Below are 18225 nucleotides of genomic sequence, written 5' to 3'. Positions count from 1 at the left end.
TCAGCGCGTTCGCTGACATAGTGCAACCTCTTCAGCCCATGCCATTTCCTCTTGTTGTTTTTAAGTACTTCAAATGATTTTCTTCCGTTGTTGTCTTCATCTTTCAGTGTGAAAACTTCTCAGATCTTTTTAGCAGAGCAGCTCAGCAATTTTCCACACTTCTGTATGTTCTGCCCGATCACGGTGGATTTTAAATCAACGCACGCCTTGAACAAAGTTTGGAACGACCCATTTTGCTCCGAGCGAAATGCAATGTAAGCATCCTGCCTTTAAATAGGAACCGCCTGTTTGACATCGGCTCCTTCCCAGAATGAAAGACTGAACGTCACACTGCTGCTATTTTTACCACACCGTTCTCGACTGATGATTCCATAACGCAGAGTCAGTACCATGAATAGCACGACTGTTGGATGTGTTGATTTTCTGTCACTCCGCTACGCCTGCTAGTAACATATATGCTACGTAGAAATATAGTGTCTACTAATAAATCCATCCGGTTAGTGCTCTCAGACCACTGTTATTTTGCTCACTGCTGAATGGAGGCTGAGGAAAACTGAAATGAAAATCTACATCAGACCAGAGCAGAGCACGGCCTGCGACTGTTTGCTGGCTGTGGGAGCTGTTGCAGCGAACCGTAGCAGATGCGCCGGGGCTCAAACGCTTCTCCTTTGGTCATTTAAGGCAAAGAGAGGTTGGAGGGAGGTGCAAAGGATAATCTGAGATATGTAAGGAAGCGTGGCGTTCAAGCTTTTGTTTTGCAGGGAGGATTCGGAGGATGCACGAGGCTCGGGACAACAAGGCAGAGAAATAGAGGGAAAACCTTCAAGTGTGTTTTTCAGCCATCCGGCGGGTGATCTAAGCTGTTGCGTATGGGCATCACAGTTTGTTTGATCCTGCTGTCGGACCACGCTGTCCTTTTTTTGTTTGCATCTTTAATCACAACGTGGCTAACGAGAGAACATTTTCCAGAATGGCCATGAAGAGCCAGAGGAAGAATAAAAGCATTATATAAAATCCAGTTGTTATGATATTATTATTATTAGTATTACTCCAGATACATGATAAATAAAAAAGATCTATGAAATGACTTTTTTTGATTGATGTCCTCAGAAGAATCCAGCCTTTTATTACTACCCAACACATTTTTCTGTTTCCCTTTTTCATGATTCTTGCTTCCTCTGCTCTTTGAGAGTCTTTCTCCAGGAGGCCCGCTTTGCTTAAAGAGCAGCACGCTTTCCCTGCTGCTGCTGCTGCTAAATATTACATCTTTGATAAATATTTACACACATCAACATCAAGAATATAATGTGGGTCATCATATATGTTGTGTAGAAAAAGAAGTCTGTTTTTTTTTTTTTTCCTCCCCCTCTGGGTCCACTCTTGGTTTTCCTCCTCCGTGGATGGGAAGCGAGTGGGAACGTGAAGCGGTCCCCTCTGCCTCCGTCTGTCTCGGTGGTTCAGCGGCAGCGAGGCGGGCGGGCCGGCGGCTGTCGGGATCAGCGCCTGCTTTTAGACATTCGTCTCCAGGCCGTTCATGTCAACAGAACAGTGGTCCTTGTCTCTGTGCTCTCTCTTGTGATGGGGGCCGTGGCCGTGCTTCTTCTTCTCCACCGGCCGAATGCCTTCCTCCAGCTGGATCAGGCGAGCCACGTCTGGAGAGAGGTGGTCCTGCCTGCTGCCCGGCGGCGGCTGGTAGCAGCCGTTCTTCTGGTTCTGGTACGTCATCATCTGCTGGATGCTGATCATAGGTTTGGTTTCACATATCAGGGGCACCTAGAGGAGCCGAGCGGGAAGAGAAAAACGCCCCAATCAGTCGTTTCTTTAAAAGTCAAACCTGTCTACAATTAATACTGCAATGTAGCAGAAAGTTTCTGATGATTTAACATCATGTAGTTTCAAAATTCCATCTTTAATGTCTCATTTCTGTAAAGCTTTAACCCAGCTGATTATATGGATTTCTCTGGATATTGAACACCCTTCAAAATGCACGTATTTTATGATTCTGAGGGTGAATTGTTACAGTAAGATATTAATTATATAGGATGATTACAGAATAATACAACATTTAATAAAGAAAATGACATTTTGTGAGCAGAGGTGACATCTCAGGGTGTGTGTGAGAGAGCAGTCACTTTAGCTAAGCAGGCTTTAGCTAATATTCTAAAATAGGTAAAATGATTGCTGTTTTAAATTAATTATCATTTTAGATTAGCGATGGTCAGCTTTACGAAGTGTTAATGACACAAAGAGTGGAATCTGAGAAGCCTAATACTTTTCTGTGATGCCTTCACGTTTCCTGTTATCTGCTGAAGTCTCACTCTTTCTTTCTTTCTTTCTTTCAGAAGCAGCCTTAATGACTGCCAAACATGTCTTCTTAGAAAATACAAATTAAAAACCAAAAAAAAAAAACAACAACAAAAGAATCCCCCCCCCCAACAAACACCTTTTCACCTTCTTTGCCACATTTTTATGCATCCATGAAAATTGCTAAGTTTTGCACCTTGAATACAATTAAATTCCTTTATTTAATTGGTTTGTTTGTAAATACCATAACTATACACTTTTACATTTACATCTTAGGCTAATTTGCAATGCCTGTCCCCTGCTGGGCTGTTAGTTACGTACATAAATTAATAAATTTGTACCCTATTCTGGACCTATGACCTTTCATTTTGTACCTATAAACAAATCCTGTTCTACCCGTGTACCTCACCTCAATTGCATGTAATTGTATTTTTCTATGTGGTCAAGTTTTATTATCAATATTGAAGATAAATAGCCATAGAAATGCTCGAATCCCACTTATAATCAAAATGGGGTTTTTTTTGGGATAAAACTTGGTATTACTCCTTCGTATATTTTATTTTGGTTTTAATCCCTGCTGTCAGACTCTTCAGAAATGGAGCAGATATGAACCCCTGCTCAAACCAAAACAACTTTAAACAATCTCCTCCTTCAGATATCAACTATTCACGTAACCACATTTGCATGGCAAACTATAGAAAATATAGAAAATAACTATAGAAAATTACTCACAGCGGTGGAACGTTTTGGTATGTTGATTGATCAGAAAAATACTTTTGTTTTTTTGACTTTACAACCAAGCGAGGACTGGTCAAGCCTAAAATAGTTTGATTTGGATGGATCATCAGCCAGTCTCTCTATGAATCTCTAGTAAATACTTTTAATTAGTGAACAAACCTATAGAAACCATCCGGCGAGAAACCAAACCTCAGTTTATGGTCATCATCAACAGGTTAAAGTCTTGCTTAACATTGTTCCCGTTTCAGTGAAACAGAAATCTTACATATAAACTATAGTAACAGGCTTTAAGAAACCTGATTCCCCCCCCCCCCCCTTATTTACAAAATGTAAAAGAACTAAAGAGGCTTTTCCACTAAAGAGACATTTCCGATTCTTCCAGACCTTTCTTCGCTGGAATGATTCATCAAAGAAAAACAGGCATTTTATGGAATAGACTTTGATTTACTGCTAATAGATGTGAAGCCTTCCACAGGTTTGTTCATGCAGAGCTGCATAGATTATTCTAGCCTCTTCTCGAGGCTGTATGGCGGCACTAAACAGCATGGCCGCAAGTGATTAAAGAGTTTCTCGGTTTTTATGCCCTCCCGCTGCTTCTGCTCTTTCTATCAACAATTTGTGTCTTTATACCATGCATCCCACAGAGGTACCTTTCGCCATGAAGAAACGAGACGTTTTTTTCCCCCTCATCCATGCAACACTTTCTCTTTAAAGAACAGTCAGACTGATGTGTAGGCTTTCGTACCATCTGAGTCACGTCGACGCAGCTCTTTTTTGTGCTCACCTGCTCGCCCTCTTTGACGAAATCCTTTCTGCAGATGTGAGCCATGATGCCCGTGGCCAGAGCGTCGCCCATCACGTTGACCATGGTCCTGAATCGATCCCTGCATAACAGATGGAGGCCACCCATTGTTAGAGCTATTAAAAAGGTATTGCTCGTGATCACTGGGCGCTACTGTTGCTTTGAGGGAGTCGGTGCAGCCATAATAGGAAAAAATGAATTACACCCCCGCTTTATTTCGAAGATCCACATTACAAAACTGAGCAGCGTGTAGGACCCGATTCAAAAGCTGGAAAACCTATTAGGCGGTAAAAGGCTGAAGTAATCATTTAAAGTCTCTCACAATATGATTTAGTTTTGTTACAGTGTTGCCCCAGTTCACTGATTCACGGCCATTCGTTTATACACAGCTACTATAAGGTTCTGCTATTAAGATGCAATACTGTTCTGCACTTTGAGTAGGCCATGGCAACACACGGATTGTCTTGCTGTTCAGCCCCTCTGTTGTGGATGTGCTGCTTGTTCGGGGTCGTTGTCCTGCTGCATGACTCAGTTTGGCCCAAGGCTCGCCGACTGTAAGGTCCTGCAACAAAAGCCCAAAGCCCTGCCGCACCACCACACGTACACTTGCAATGAGAGCTTTGTGCGGAAATGCTATCTGGTTTTCTGTGAATGGGGTGCTCTGCTTCCCGGCCCCCGAGTCTCCACTTTAGTCCTGTATATCCTAAAGGATGCTGTTATTTAAATCCAGTGATTTGTTTGTGCAGACTTAGTCCACTCTGCCATGTATGTTTAAGGCTGGACTCTTTCCCCTACAGGGCCTACAAAGCACGCAAAACCATTCCTTATTTTCTGAAATGTTTAAAGATTTCTGTGGAGCTGGCAGACATCTACGTGGCTCAGTTGTCAGATAATTTAAAGTTGGACCGGCCACACTAACCTCACACCAAGGCTACAATCTCATCATCCCCACACCAGGCTGGCAGGGACCCAAGCAAGTAAGTATATCGCTCTTTTGCACCGCAGTCGCCGTGGTCTTCACGTCCAGGTGCTGCTCAGCTTTTAACATAAAGTGTGTCTCTGAGCATCTACCGTCCATACTCTCCACACCAATAAATAACGTGCAACACCACTGTGAGTTAGGGGTTTCAGGTGAGGAGGAGCATTCAACGATGCCGGCCTCTGTTGGTTACTGGGAGACTGAACGAGGCCGTGCGTGTTTCTGGCTTCAGGTCAAAGTAACTGGAACATGAACCTCTCATGCTTTCAACCAGACAAATATCCTAACTCTTGTTATTAGGGAGCTGGAGGAGGAAAATGCCTGGTGAGCAGTTTGCAAAGCGGAGTTTAATTTTTAGAATGATTGCAAATACATTTTGGAGGTTCTGTGCATGAATACTTGGGAACGCTTCCACCACTACGTCCTCACACTGTGTGCTGGGTTAAAATCATTGCACAGCGTAGCAGGCTTGATGGTGCACAGCGCTTTGCACAGAAATCACCTTCACCTACATCCTCTCAGGCTGCTGATAAGCTGATGAAAACAATGGATTCTGTCCTCCATAGTGAGGCTGAAACTGACGAGGGAGGCATAGGAACCGCCTGAAATCTAAGCAAATTCTGCAAACTGGTCAGGGGACTATCCAGATGTGATGGAAGTGTTGGTACCGGTTGGTAAAGGCAGCAGGGGGGAAACAATCTATTTAACAAATGCTAAAAGCATAGCAGCATCATGATTGGCCTTCACACCTGAGGCTTTCCACATTTGCCTCAATGAAGCCACGTCCCAGTAACCGTGGAGGTTCTCACCCGTGTCGGCCGGTCACAGTCCAGTGTGAAGGTGGCCTAAAACCTTGTCGTTACTCAACACTAGAGGTTCAACATTATTATCCAAACGGATACGTAGAGTAGTGCCTGAAAGCCAGAACTGTTTGTAATAGGGTCCCTGAATCCTGACTTCATTGTCACTTTTCTGAAGTGAAAAACAGAGCTTTTACTTACAGGGCCCAATCAACGGCAATGATGAGAGTGATGTCATCGGTGGGTAGACCCACTGAGGTCAGCACGATCACCATCGTAACAAGTCCAGCCTGTGGGATTCCAGCGGCACCGATGCTGGCGGCCGTGGCAGTGATGCTGAGAAGGAAACCAGAGGAGCAGGTTGTCAAAAGAACTCAATCATCCCTAAAGCTGCGTGGGGGATTGGTGCACATTTGTCGGTGAGAAATTGGCGAAATAAAATAAATGAAAAGTGGGATAGCAGAGGCAGTGCTGTAATATTCTCTTTATTATAGGGTAGCCTGCTTTTCTGATTTACTGTTCTGGGGAGTTTTTGTTTGTTTGTTTGTTTTAAATTAGTCTTTTCAGCCAGAAACAAACTGTGACGTCAGTGCAGGGTCTTAATAAAGTTTTGAATTATTCTGTGATGTTTTTTTCTTTATTTTGTTTCCTTTTAATAGATAATGGAGAATTACAATTCCCTTTTGTAAGTATAGTAAAATTTCTCATAATTAAAGGCAGTATTTTTACAAGGAGCAAGAACCGTAACTTCTTGAGGCAATTTGCAGCAATGACAAGCAGCATGTCCACTTTTCAGTAATTTCATTACCAGATTCTTTACCCTTCAGTGAGGGGGCAGAAGTTCAGAAGCTTTTTCAGTGTTGTTCAAAACTCTTTAAATAAGCAGTTCTTCAAAATTTACAATTTAATGAGAATCTTTCTTTTCAATTTTACAATAAATTGAAAATGTGTAGTATAAGTGCTGGGCTTTGACTAGGCCCTTCCAGCAGTTTTGAGATTTTGCTGTTAAGCCATTTTTAACCCGTTATAACACCTTAAGTAATTTGCTCAGTCAGACGAGGGTCACCAGGCTTCTTAGATGGAAAACATCTCAACAGCAAAATGCTGCCACCAGTATGCTGCACCATAGGATTTTCTTTGGCTCAAATTCCTTCCTTATTTTTAAAATTTTAGTCCTTTATTAAATTAGGTATTCTTTTTATTAGCTGGATTAAAGGTGCAAGTTACCGATCGGTCACCTGCAATCAGAACATTAGAGCCTTCAAATAGTTACAGCCTCATACTGTACTTACATTCACTGTACTAAAAGAGACATGACATTTTCCCTCATTAAATCAGGCCAAACTTTTTCTGCTTTAAGTCCAGTCAGGAATGACAAACATCTCTATTTGCTGAATGACAGAATTATGAGAGACTTTTGTTTTTTCAGAGTTTGTTCTAACTTTCCTAAAATTTCGAAATTTTAATACATTTCCGTAGTAAAATGTTAGACTATATGACTTCTCACAAGCTTCTCATGGTAGTTTGCTGGAATCTTGGTGCTTTCTTTCAGATAAAACTGGATTTACCCAGTCAGGTTTTTAGTCTGCTTTGCTCACGGACACCTTCTTGCTCTGCTCACCAATATCTTACAGTAAATACATGGGGGTTCTGTAATGGACAACCAATTTGACATTTCTGCCCATTTTGGGCTTAAATGTCACTTAACTAGGAAAAACGATGCTCTCCTCTGCTAACATTTTCACAACTTAAATTTTTTTGTGTTTGAAGCATACGTTTTCTGACCAAACATGTTCATCTCTGAGTCACAGCCTTCCTGAACAGTACGATAGATAGTCGCTCCCATGCTTCCCATGCATCTTGGAAATTGTACCCAGGTGTACCGCAAACTAAGTCCAAATGTTCTGAGTTAACCTATCAGAGGCTTTCAAAGCCATGACATCATCATCTGAGCTTTCCCAGGGTAAAGGCATGTTAATCATATTGCACGTAAACGCCTGGCTTGGAATACCATTATAAAAAGTTTCCTTTCTTATTATTCCGGCATTTAGCGAACAGAATAGTTTTTGTAATAATAAAAACAGGAAACATAACAGCATTTATCCTTATTTATTCTTAGACAGTCAGAAAAAAGGTCATGTATCTTTTTATTTTTTATTTTTTTTCCAGTTTATATAAACGTCTGGTTTCAACTGCAGTTGCTGCTGTTTGTGCCAAAGCAGTCGATTTGGATGTCTCTCTGCATACTGAGCTCGGGCCTGGGTTAGCATACAGATGGAGGAGCTTCATGGTCCGGAGCCAAACGGCGCAGGGGCAGAGAGCAAAATGATTATAATTCTGTCGTGACGCGAGATGAGAAATACAGGTCATGTGGGTTTTACTGCAGAGGGATTATAATAAGGGACTGCGCGCAGACTGCAGCCGTGAGGACAGGTGTGCTCCAAATGATATTTCAGTCAAACATGTCATTAAATCAGGTAAAGATCAGGACATTTATCTTGACGCGAGGGCCTCTTTTACTCGTGGCTGACAGAGCAGAGGGGTTGATTTTTTGTGCTTGCACCGAGCTTTGAATCTGATTCATCTGAGATCAGATCAGACTAAGAGGCTCATACGAGCTATAATCTGTGTGACATTTACATGTAGGAGAATCTAGGCAATCCCATAATAGTATTAATAATTCAGGAGTTAATGTGTGATGCTAAAGTCATGGAAACGCAGCACTCAGAACAACATCTTATGCTGACTTGAGGCTGGAAATTCCTCAGGTTCTAATGAATTTTAGAACTAGTCAAAATGTCTTCATTTGAAAAGAGGTTTTTTTTTTTATTGCTGCTGAAGTAGTGAATTATGTGCAGGAAGTATACTTTTGCAACTTCTGTAAGAAACCTCAGCAAGGAAAGAGCTGTTACTTTGCTGAAGATGAATTTTATATAGAAAAAATGTGGCAAACATTTCCTTATTCACAATAAAGCAGTGAGAAATTGTTCCTTCATAATTTAACAGGATACACTTGGACAAATTTCTCCTGGCTTTTACTACAAATGAGAGCAAAAAGCGTCCCCAGGCCTTTCTGTGCAGGGATTTAGTAGCCTACATCCATTAAGCCCCAGAGTTGTAGTTTAATGAAACAAGGCACTAGTTTGTCCAGTGGAAACTCCCTACATCTATGTGGAAAGGAAAAAAAATCCAACATGGGATTGCTACTGGAGGTATAAATCAGGCACTTTTAAACTCCCCGTTCTCATTTGCAAGCAGACTTTGAAGTAAAAGTATCAGCCCATAAAGAGTAAAGTCTTTAGAAAGCTTCGTTTAATCCACAAAATACACCTCACAGCTTCATTAAACATGCTGAAAAAGAAATCCTGCATTCATTAACCTGAACTTGAACTTGTGCAAAAACACGCAGCACAACTATTTAATTAAGTATTTTCCATCTCTTTAAACTGAAAGGACCTGCTGTAAGGAAACATTCAAATATTTGCGAAAGAAGGGCAAAGCGATTCCATCCAACAGAGCTAACATCCCTTTTCACACCTCCCCCACAAGCTGACATTTATTCGCACAGCATTCATCGATAAGTCGGTGAGTGTTTTCGTCAGCCTGCACTTTACCTGATGGTGATGATCTGCCCGAAGTCAAGCTCGTAATTGTTCACTTGGGCAATGAAGATGGCCGCCACCGCCTCGTAGAGGGCAGTGCCGTCCATATTGATGGTGGCTCCCACCGGCAGCACGAAGCGGATGATGCGCCTGTCGATGTGGTTGTTCTCTAGGAGGCACTTGAAGGTGATAGGCAGAGTGGCAGAGCTGTGGCAGGAAAAAGGGAGAGCGACAGAAAGGTCACAGGCTTACCTTCATTGTACATTATTTAGTGGCGTTACTGTGACTTACTTTGGCCTGGTTGCAATAACTGAATGTTAAAAACTGAGTTTTGCATGTGTTTGATGCATGACTTTCTAAATGTTGTATTTTTTAAAAGTGATTGCAGGGCCGTGTCTTTTTAAAGTCCAGATTATGCCTTTGAATGAGACCCCAGGTACATACTGTTCTTATTCGCCCCTGTTTAGAAACATATTTTTTCTTGTACACTGTTTTTTTCTTCACACTCTTAACTTGGCTTGTTTTTGCATATTTGTTATATGTTTATTGGTTTTATTTCAATAGCACTATTATTTACCTTCTATGTCAATAAAAAACCCACAACTCAAATAGATTCAACATAATATCTATACCTATATTGTGCTCTGCAATGGTATTCATGCCCCTTAAGTTTTTTTTTTTTCGCTTTTTGGCTCATTCCAGCCACAATCTTCAAGCTGTTTTGTTAGAACTATTGAAGTTAGGCTATTGAAGTCTTTTGGAGCATCAAACAGGTTTTTTTCCAGAAAATGCCCTATGTTTAGCATCGACCTTCCCATTGGGTCGGACCTGCTTCCCTGATGCTGCTGAAGAAAAGCACTCCCTCAGCATCACACGGTTTCATAGTAAGGATGGTGAGTTCAGGGTGATGAGCAGAGTTTTTTTTTTTTAACCACCACACATAGTCTACATCTTGCATGTAGGCCAAACACTTATATTTTTGTTTCATCTGACTGGAGCCCATTTTTCCACAGGTTTGCTGTACATCCCACATGGCCTGAGGCAAACTTCACTATTATGGCCTTTCGTCTTTTGGCCATTCTTCTATAAAGGTCAGATTTATGAAGTGCACAATGAATAGTTGTCCTGGCAACAGTTAAAAGATCCCCTGTCTGAGCCGTGCATCTGTCCAGAGTTACCGTTGGGCTTCTAGGCTGCGTCTCTGAATAATGCTCTACTAGCCTGATCAGCCTGTTTTAAAGAATGCCCATGTCTGGTAGGAATGCAATTGTGCCACACGCTTTCTGTGATTGGGTAAAAAAGAAAAGTCAGGGAGTGTCTTTATCAGCCTGCACTTTACTGCATCAGCCTATTTATACATACATACATATATATATATATATATATATATATATATATATATATATATATATATATATATATATATATATGATTGAAGTCCAATTACAAAACATATATGTTTTCTCCGACTATTCCCCTTGAGCAGAAGAACTGTGATTAATAAAGGCCAAACTGATATTCAAGCTGGCAACCTGAATTTAACACTTTATCGATATCCCACATTTTTTAAAAACTTTGTTATGTGAACATCTGCAATCATCGGATGGGAACACAACGCAGCGCACAAACTTCTTTTTTTTTTTCAAACTTATTTCCCAGCTAATTCTGTTATCTCTCTTTTTCTCTCTGACTAATAGAAAATAAGACTACAGTGACATCGATACACTCTTTGTTGTTCCTTCTTTTGTGTAACATGATGGACAAAAAAATAACAATTCACTGATGGTGTTGTATGTCAAATTGTGTGAAGAAGATATAAAAGCTGTGTTTTTATTACAACCTTTAAAAATGTCATGTAATAAAGGCCTTGGAATTTAGACTGTGAGTTATTTCTCAAACCACCACAAAATTTTGAGCTAAATGCTAAAAGGTATGGGTAAGACAACTTTCGCTCACTGTCCAAAGAACACGAAAACAGAATAAAATGTTCAGGGTTGTTGAAACAGGATAAACCTGCCTTACTTTCAACTTTCTCATTCAGGCCAAAACTAAATGAATCATGAGCTAAAAACCTCAATTTTATTATGTAGATTCAAAAAGGTTTATAATTTGCCATTCTTGCAGCATCCAGATAATTACCAGTCTGTTTCAGATCCCTTCACAATACATAAACTGCATTATAAATGTTTTTATTAACCTGAGATATAGTATGGATCAGAACAAACCTTCTGCACTGGTACCAGTCCTGGTAAAAGTCCTCAGTGCAGCTTTGACACTGCCGACTACCACCACACAAAGCAGACTCAGAAAGATTGCCATTTCTGGAGCTGTCTTGAAGTGGTTGAACTCAGCAACAATAATTTTTTTTTTGTCATCAGAACATTATAGTCAAAATGTGGTGTTCCTCAAGGCTCAATTTTAGGTCTAACACTTTGTAATATTTTTATGCTATCGTTTGATGGTGTCATCTGGAGTCATGGCATACATTTTCACAGCTACACTGATGACACACAGCTCTTCATTACTAGGTCTCCCAATGCACCTATTGGTGCATTTTAACTTCATTCAAGAGTTTTGAATGGCATAAAATTTGTTTTATCTTAAATTTACTTTTTAGATATTGTCACTAATATCCAGAGAGAGAAACTCATAGCCTCAAACACTAACATTTGATTAACAAATAGACTTCACAAACTACATAAAGAATGCTAGATAAAGTATTCTGCATCACATTATTCCACTAAGTCCATTACAGCTACTGCATTTCAGAATCCAGGTGCAAGAAAGTTGACGAGGTCCAGAAGGCCAGGTTTCCCATCACATCAATCTTAAAGTCTCTGTATTGCTATTTTTCCATTTTAGAATTCATTTTAAGCACCTCTTAAGTAATTAAAACTCTAAATAGTCTTGACCCAATCTGTTTTTCCTTCATGTCCTGTTGGTAATTAAACATGGTACGGTGACCGTGGAACAGCCTTCCTAATGACTTGAGGGCAGCTAAAGTTTTGGATGTAATTGGAAAAAGAAAGGCGTTCAGTTTAGCTTTTAATTGAAATTGATTGGTATTTATTTTTTAGAATGTCTTATTTCATTTCATTACATAGTAATGTGTAGTTTTGGGAAGTACTATATATTTTGATAATATTGATTTTTAAAAGAATTAGTTTAGATTTTCTTACAAATTGTTTGCTCGTTGTATATTTACTATTTATGTCTTTACTATAATTCTAATGCGTCTGTAAATTTTATGTCTTTTTTTTTACAGTACACTTAACATTCACCATTAGGTTTCTTCACTTTCTCATCCCCCAGAAATGATTGATTTATTAGCTTGATTATAATTAGTTGATTTATTTATTATATTTAATATTTTCTGTTTACTTAGTCTGATTATTTCTAGTGTATGCCTCCTTAGTTGTTTTATATCTGTTAATTTTAAACCATGTAAAGCCATTAGTGTTACACTTAGATATACTGAAGCTGTTTTGTTACTGAAGTTTGATTTGTTTATTTTAGTGATTAATGTGCTATTCTGAGCTAAAATTACACAAAAACCGGTAGGCAGGATAAAGGACAACAAAAATGTAAATTTTTTTGGTGGACATCCACAATATCAGGTGCATTCAAGAAGACAATATCTTCACAAAATGATAAATAAAAAAGTGTAGATAACAAATATAAATTAAGGACAGTATCTAATCCTGTTGAACTATATATATATATATATATATATATATATATATATATATATATATATATATATATATATATATATATATATATATATATATATATATATACATACATACATACATACATACATACATATATATATATATATATATATATATATATATACATACATACATACATACATATATATATATATATATATATATATATATATATACATACATATATATATATATATATATATATACTAAGGTTGGGTTATGCTATATATTATTAGTATTTGTTTTTTTCAGTTTACCTGGAGGAAGTGGCTAAGGAGATGAGCAGAGCCTGCAGAATGCCTCTGATGTACACAATGGGACTCTTCTTGGTGATGAAAAAGTACATGGCAGGGAGGATGAATAGGCCATGAAGCACTAAGCCCATTACCACAGTGATGGCGTAAAAGCCCAATTTCTTCCCCATGGCTGAAGGGTCATCCATCTCCAAGATCTTACCGGCAACAAGGAAAACAATGCCAAAGGGAAAATACCTGGGCAAAGGAGGAAAGACAAAAGGAAGGTTGGACACTTGGATTGAAAAAATAAGGAATCCCCCCCCCCCCCAAAAAATCTTTTTTGTCTGCATGTTATCATGCTCAAAATCCAAAAATCCCATTTACTATACTTAATTAGCATCTTAGCATCCTAACATTTACCAAAATCTATCATCCCCCTTATAAAGTGGTAATGCAAAAAAACAAAACAAAAAAACAAACAAACTACAATTTGCAAACCTTCTACCGGTTCAAACAGATAATTTATGATTGTACAATCTGTAGAGTTAATTGGTCAAAATCTAAGTAAAATAGAGAAGTACAATATGCTTCCACTGGCCACAAGGTGTTTCACCTTTTTATATTGAGTTCCCCTTTCTTGTGTGATTATTGTTCAATGAATCATTTGAATATAAGGTAAACGATCGTTATCAAGTGTGTCTGAATTCTTGTGACAAAAATAAACCAATAGCATAATAATATGCTGTGTTTTACCTAAAATGTTACATTTAAGAAATTTATCATTAAAAATCTCATCATAGAAAAGTACAAAAAGTATCCATCTGCAAGATGGCAACATTTGTTTCATTGTTGAAACACCCATTAGTGGCCTGGACCCACTTTGGAAGACATTTCATTTGAGAAAATAATTGTTTTCACCAAAATCCCTGGTGAGACAATTAGTGGTGAACCTAACAATAAATTTGCTGTTCATGTGATTGAAGCCTTTTTTAAATGCATATGTAACTTTTTGAAGTTGATCAGTTCCTTGGAACTTCTAATCAGTAATCCAGAACTTTCCATTTTCCTGAGATATACAATTAATATGACGTCATTTTGATGGAAATTTATATTTGAAAACATGTCGCCTCATTGAAAATAATGGAAATTGAGATAACTGGTTTCAACAATCCCACCTACCCACATCCTCCAAAAAATAACCAAGTATTACAAATCACCAGTATTTTAAGCGCATGTAAGTAATAATCCTATATTGTAATATTGCTGGAAGCACTGTACTGTGCAATGATAATGAAACAATAAATAATACGGAGTAAAAATAAGGTTTCTCTAGGATACCCTCCTGTTTTACATGATGGAGATTATTGAGATTGTTGTTTTTGTTTATTTCTTTTTTCATTTCTAAAAAGAATTATATTATAGCATTTTCTTCACCCTAGAGGATTCAGCACTGGGTTCAAAACTCAATACAAAACTCTTTACTATTGCCTGCTCTTGAAAATGTGATGAAAAGTCCTTTAGCTTTGTTATTGTAGTGACAGCATTGTTCGGGTGATGCTATGCGCTGAAGCCCAGCACTGTTGTACACATGCACAAAGTGGCTCTGAGTTTACATGTCCTTCTGTTAGATAACTGCAGTAGAAAGGGTCATCTTGGGCTCACCAGGTCTTAATAACAGCCATTATCTGCAAACAGGTTGTTTAGGAGCCAGGTCAGAAAGTGTCTTTTCTGTCCTTCCCTCACACAGGAAATTGCAGTTTACCAAATGCCCTTTGGACTTTACCTAGAACCATGTGCTCTGGTCAGATGAGACTAAAAGCCCTTTCACTCCTAAATGGATTGCGGGACTTGGTTCAACTGGATGAGTAATGGCAGAAATTCTCACATTTATATTTGAATCGGGTCATTTTCACACAACGCTTTTAACAGCAGATCAGTTAGAACAGCGGTCACCGGAAGCTGTCCTGTATGAGGAGCAGGGGAGGCAGAGAGCTGTTCTGCACGTTACTCTGTATTAGAGACAAATCTATCGGTAAAAGAATCCAGTAGAGAGAGAAAAAACACAATGCTGCCATGGTTACATGAGCTTAAAAGTTTTCCCTTCACCATGTAGGTCTGTAAATCCTACGTATAACTGGTACCACTTCCTGTCCCTGGTCTGCTGGATCCTCAGTTTGCCTGCCTTTAGTAAGAAAAATGCAACATGATTCACTTACGAGGAAACCAAGACGCAGGTAGATCAGTGTTTATTTGTCCAGTCCGTACCAGAGTTTGAATTAGGCTTCACACATGAGCAGGTGTGAAAGCAAACCATCTCTGGTCTGGTCGGGTTAAAGTGGAGAAAACTGCTACTGGTGTGAAAAGACTGAGCTTTTCATCAACAAACACTCCAGGTTTGGTGTAAAACAAAGATGAATGTGCTGAAAAGCAACTCATGACCATTGTTAGGTAGGATGGAAGAGTAGTGATGCTGTGCCCCTGTTTTTTCCAAAGGTTGTAGGATTCATGTCGGTCATGGCAGATGGCCAGTCACATAGAGCTTTGTTCTGCTGGAGGTTTTCTTTCCTGTTAAAGGGGAGTTTTCCTCTCCACCATCACTACATGCATGCTCGGTATGAGGGATTGCTGCAAAGCCATCAACAATGCAGACGACTGTCCACTGTGGCTCTACGCTCTTTCAGGAGGAATGAATGCTGCTTGGAGAGACTTGATCTGCTGGCTTTCCTTAGACAGAAAATGTTTAACCAATGTGTCTGTATGATTTGTTTGTATTTGACTTGGCAATGTGCCTTGAGATGACATGTGTTGTGAATTGGTGGTATATAAATAAAATTTAATTGAATTGAACTGTCGAACTGCATAGCAGTAAAGGCAAAATTGGTCATCATTGGGACTTTGAGCAGGATAGTCCAAAACATAGAGGGCATAAGAGGAATCAAGCATGCTGGGATGGTAGAGAGACTGTGTAAGTATCCCTTACTCTGTATGATCCAACCTTCTGAAACATATAGGAAAAGACCAAAGGGTTGACCCATTGGCAATAGCAGGCTGTAAAAAGCATTGTCAGCACAGGTACCCAATATTTGTTCCATGATATTTTTTCCTTTATAAAAGAACTCCTTCCTCCTTAATTAATGCACTATAATCTAAGGTTGGGTTATGCTAAACATTTCTCTGTAATCTATGGTACTCGATTTGTATTCTTAGGCTTTTCACACATCCCTGTGGATTAGATAGATACACACTTTATACACATTGAAATGCTTCAGTCATTGAGTTGTTGCTTTTGAAAATTCAGAATTCCTAAAAACGTTAGCATCAGTGTTGTACTGGGCTGAGTAAGAAGTACTGTTACTGTATGTGAAGTTTACATGGCGATGCACTCTGACTCTTACCAAATGACAATGGCAACAATCTTCAGAACCGCCTCATTCAAACTCTGGCAAAAGTTGACCAGAGCGCTCCCGTTGGGTCCCATTCTTCCCAGCATTATTCCTGGAATGAGGGGTATAAAAGGAACATCACTATGTTGCCTGTGGACAGGGAAAATGTTATAATTACCTGGGCACAACTACAGGAAAGCTTTCAAACTGTGATAATTGCTCTCCTGGGAGAACCACATATTTCTAAATGAATAATTTAGAAATGTGAGCACGCCAGGGTGGCAATAAGAACTGTTGCCTGGGTGTCATGTTTTCACATGCTTGCAGGACGCCTGCAAAGCGCTCACCCATGGTCGCAGAAAAAATAACAATCCCCAGCACGTTCATGCCCTCGCTGGTACCGGGCGAGGTTTTCACGATGACGTCAGGAGGCGGCGTGAGATCCAAGGAGAAGTTCTGGATGTCCGTGCCGTTGTCATCCTGCACGCCGTAGATGTAGACCCGGCGTGTGGTGGTCTCATCCAGGAGCTGGGCCACTGTCGGTTTGGGAATCAGCTCTGCCACTCTCTGTGTTCGATACTTGAACCCAAAAACAGAGCAGAGGCCTCTACATCAGCACAATAATGAGGCGAAGACGAAAAAGTAATAGGTGGGCTCATTTTAAAGCAGCAGGCAGTGCGTCATCGCTGGAATGCTTCTAATTCATGATAACCTACAACAGCAACAACTGCGTCGTCAAATAGAGGTGACCCGGTGTCAGAAGTAACACTGGGATGTAGCCAGCTCTGTTTTGTTTTCTAACATCACCTCAACTTATTTGCAGTCAAATGAAACAGACATTCCAGTTCAAGATAGGCATCCAGTACAAACAGGCTTAAAGCTGAGCCTCAGAAAAACTGAGCGGATGACTGATTGCCTCCAATTGAAGCCTGTTTGCTGTTGATGTGACCTGGATAACTGAGAATTTGCAGAGACATAAGTATCCACTAATCATGGGAAACAATCAGCAAGGTGTGTGTGTGTGACATAAAGGAGGAATTAAAATGGATCAACCAAATGATGAGGTAGGACAGCTGACTTATTTTTTGGCCTCTGCAGTTTATGGCAGATATGAGACTGTAGCTGTGTGAACTAATGCATCATTTCACAGGGGTGGAAACAGCCACCAGCTAGTTAGCTGAGCTCATTATAGGATGAAACAAAAGCAAAACAAATAAACAAGCTTGCCTTATTCTCGAAATGTCTAGTCTTTAATGTAATTTTGAAGGCAAGACATATTAATAAGAGAACTTTGCATTTTGTTTTATATGGTAATTTTGACCCCTGGGTCTTTCTGCATGGAGTTTGCATGTTCTCCCTGTGCATGCGTGGGTTCTCTCTGGGTACTCCGGCTTCCTCCCACAGACCAAAAACATGACTGTTAGGTTAATTGGCTTCTCCAAATTGTCCTTAGGTGTGAGTGTGTGCGTGAATGGTTGTTTGTCCTGTTTGTCTCTGTGTTGCCCTGCGACAGACTGGCGAACTGTCCAGGGTGTACCCCGCCTCTCGCCCAGTGAACGCTGGAGATAGGCACCAGCAACCCCCGCGACCCCATGAGGGATAAAGCGGTTTGGAAAATGGATGGATGGATGGATGGATGGTAATTTT

At 39.8% G+C, this 18225-nt stretch overlaps 1 protein-coding gene across 1 annotated transcript in view; it reads right to left on the bottom strand.

Annotated features, from left to right (window-relative positions):
* Positions 1 to 488: 488 nt before the first annotated feature.
* Positions 489 to 18225, bottom strand: part of slc1a7a (solute carrier family 1 member 7a) — a 56634-nt gene continuing 38897 nt past the window's right edge. The window contains exons 5-11 of the mRNA XM_012861087.3: positions 16926 to 17157; positions 16591 to 16690; positions 13217 to 13450; positions 9238 to 9432; positions 5825 to 5959; positions 3827 to 3926; positions 489 to 1773 (exon numbers count right to left, since the gene is read on the bottom strand). Coding sequence (XP_012716541.2) covers positions 1510 to 1773; positions 3827 to 3926; positions 5825 to 5959; positions 9238 to 9432; positions 13217 to 13450; positions 16591 to 16690; positions 16926 to 17157 — 1260 coding nt within the window. The 3' untranslated portion in view covers positions 489 to 1509. The remainder of the gene's footprint in view (positions 1774 to 3826; positions 3927 to 5824; positions 5960 to 9237; positions 9433 to 13216; positions 13451 to 16590; positions 16691 to 16925; positions 17158 to 18225) is intronic.

Source organism: Fundulus heteroclitus, chromosome 6 (genome assembly GCF_011125445.2).
Source record: "Fundulus heteroclitus isolate FHET01 chromosome 6, MU-UCD_Fhet_4.1, whole genome shotgun sequence".
Taxonomy (NCBI): domain Eukaryota; kingdom Metazoa; phylum Chordata; class Actinopteri; order Cyprinodontiformes; family Fundulidae; genus Fundulus; species Fundulus heteroclitus.
This window is presented reverse-complemented; position numbering and strand designations above follow the sequence as displayed.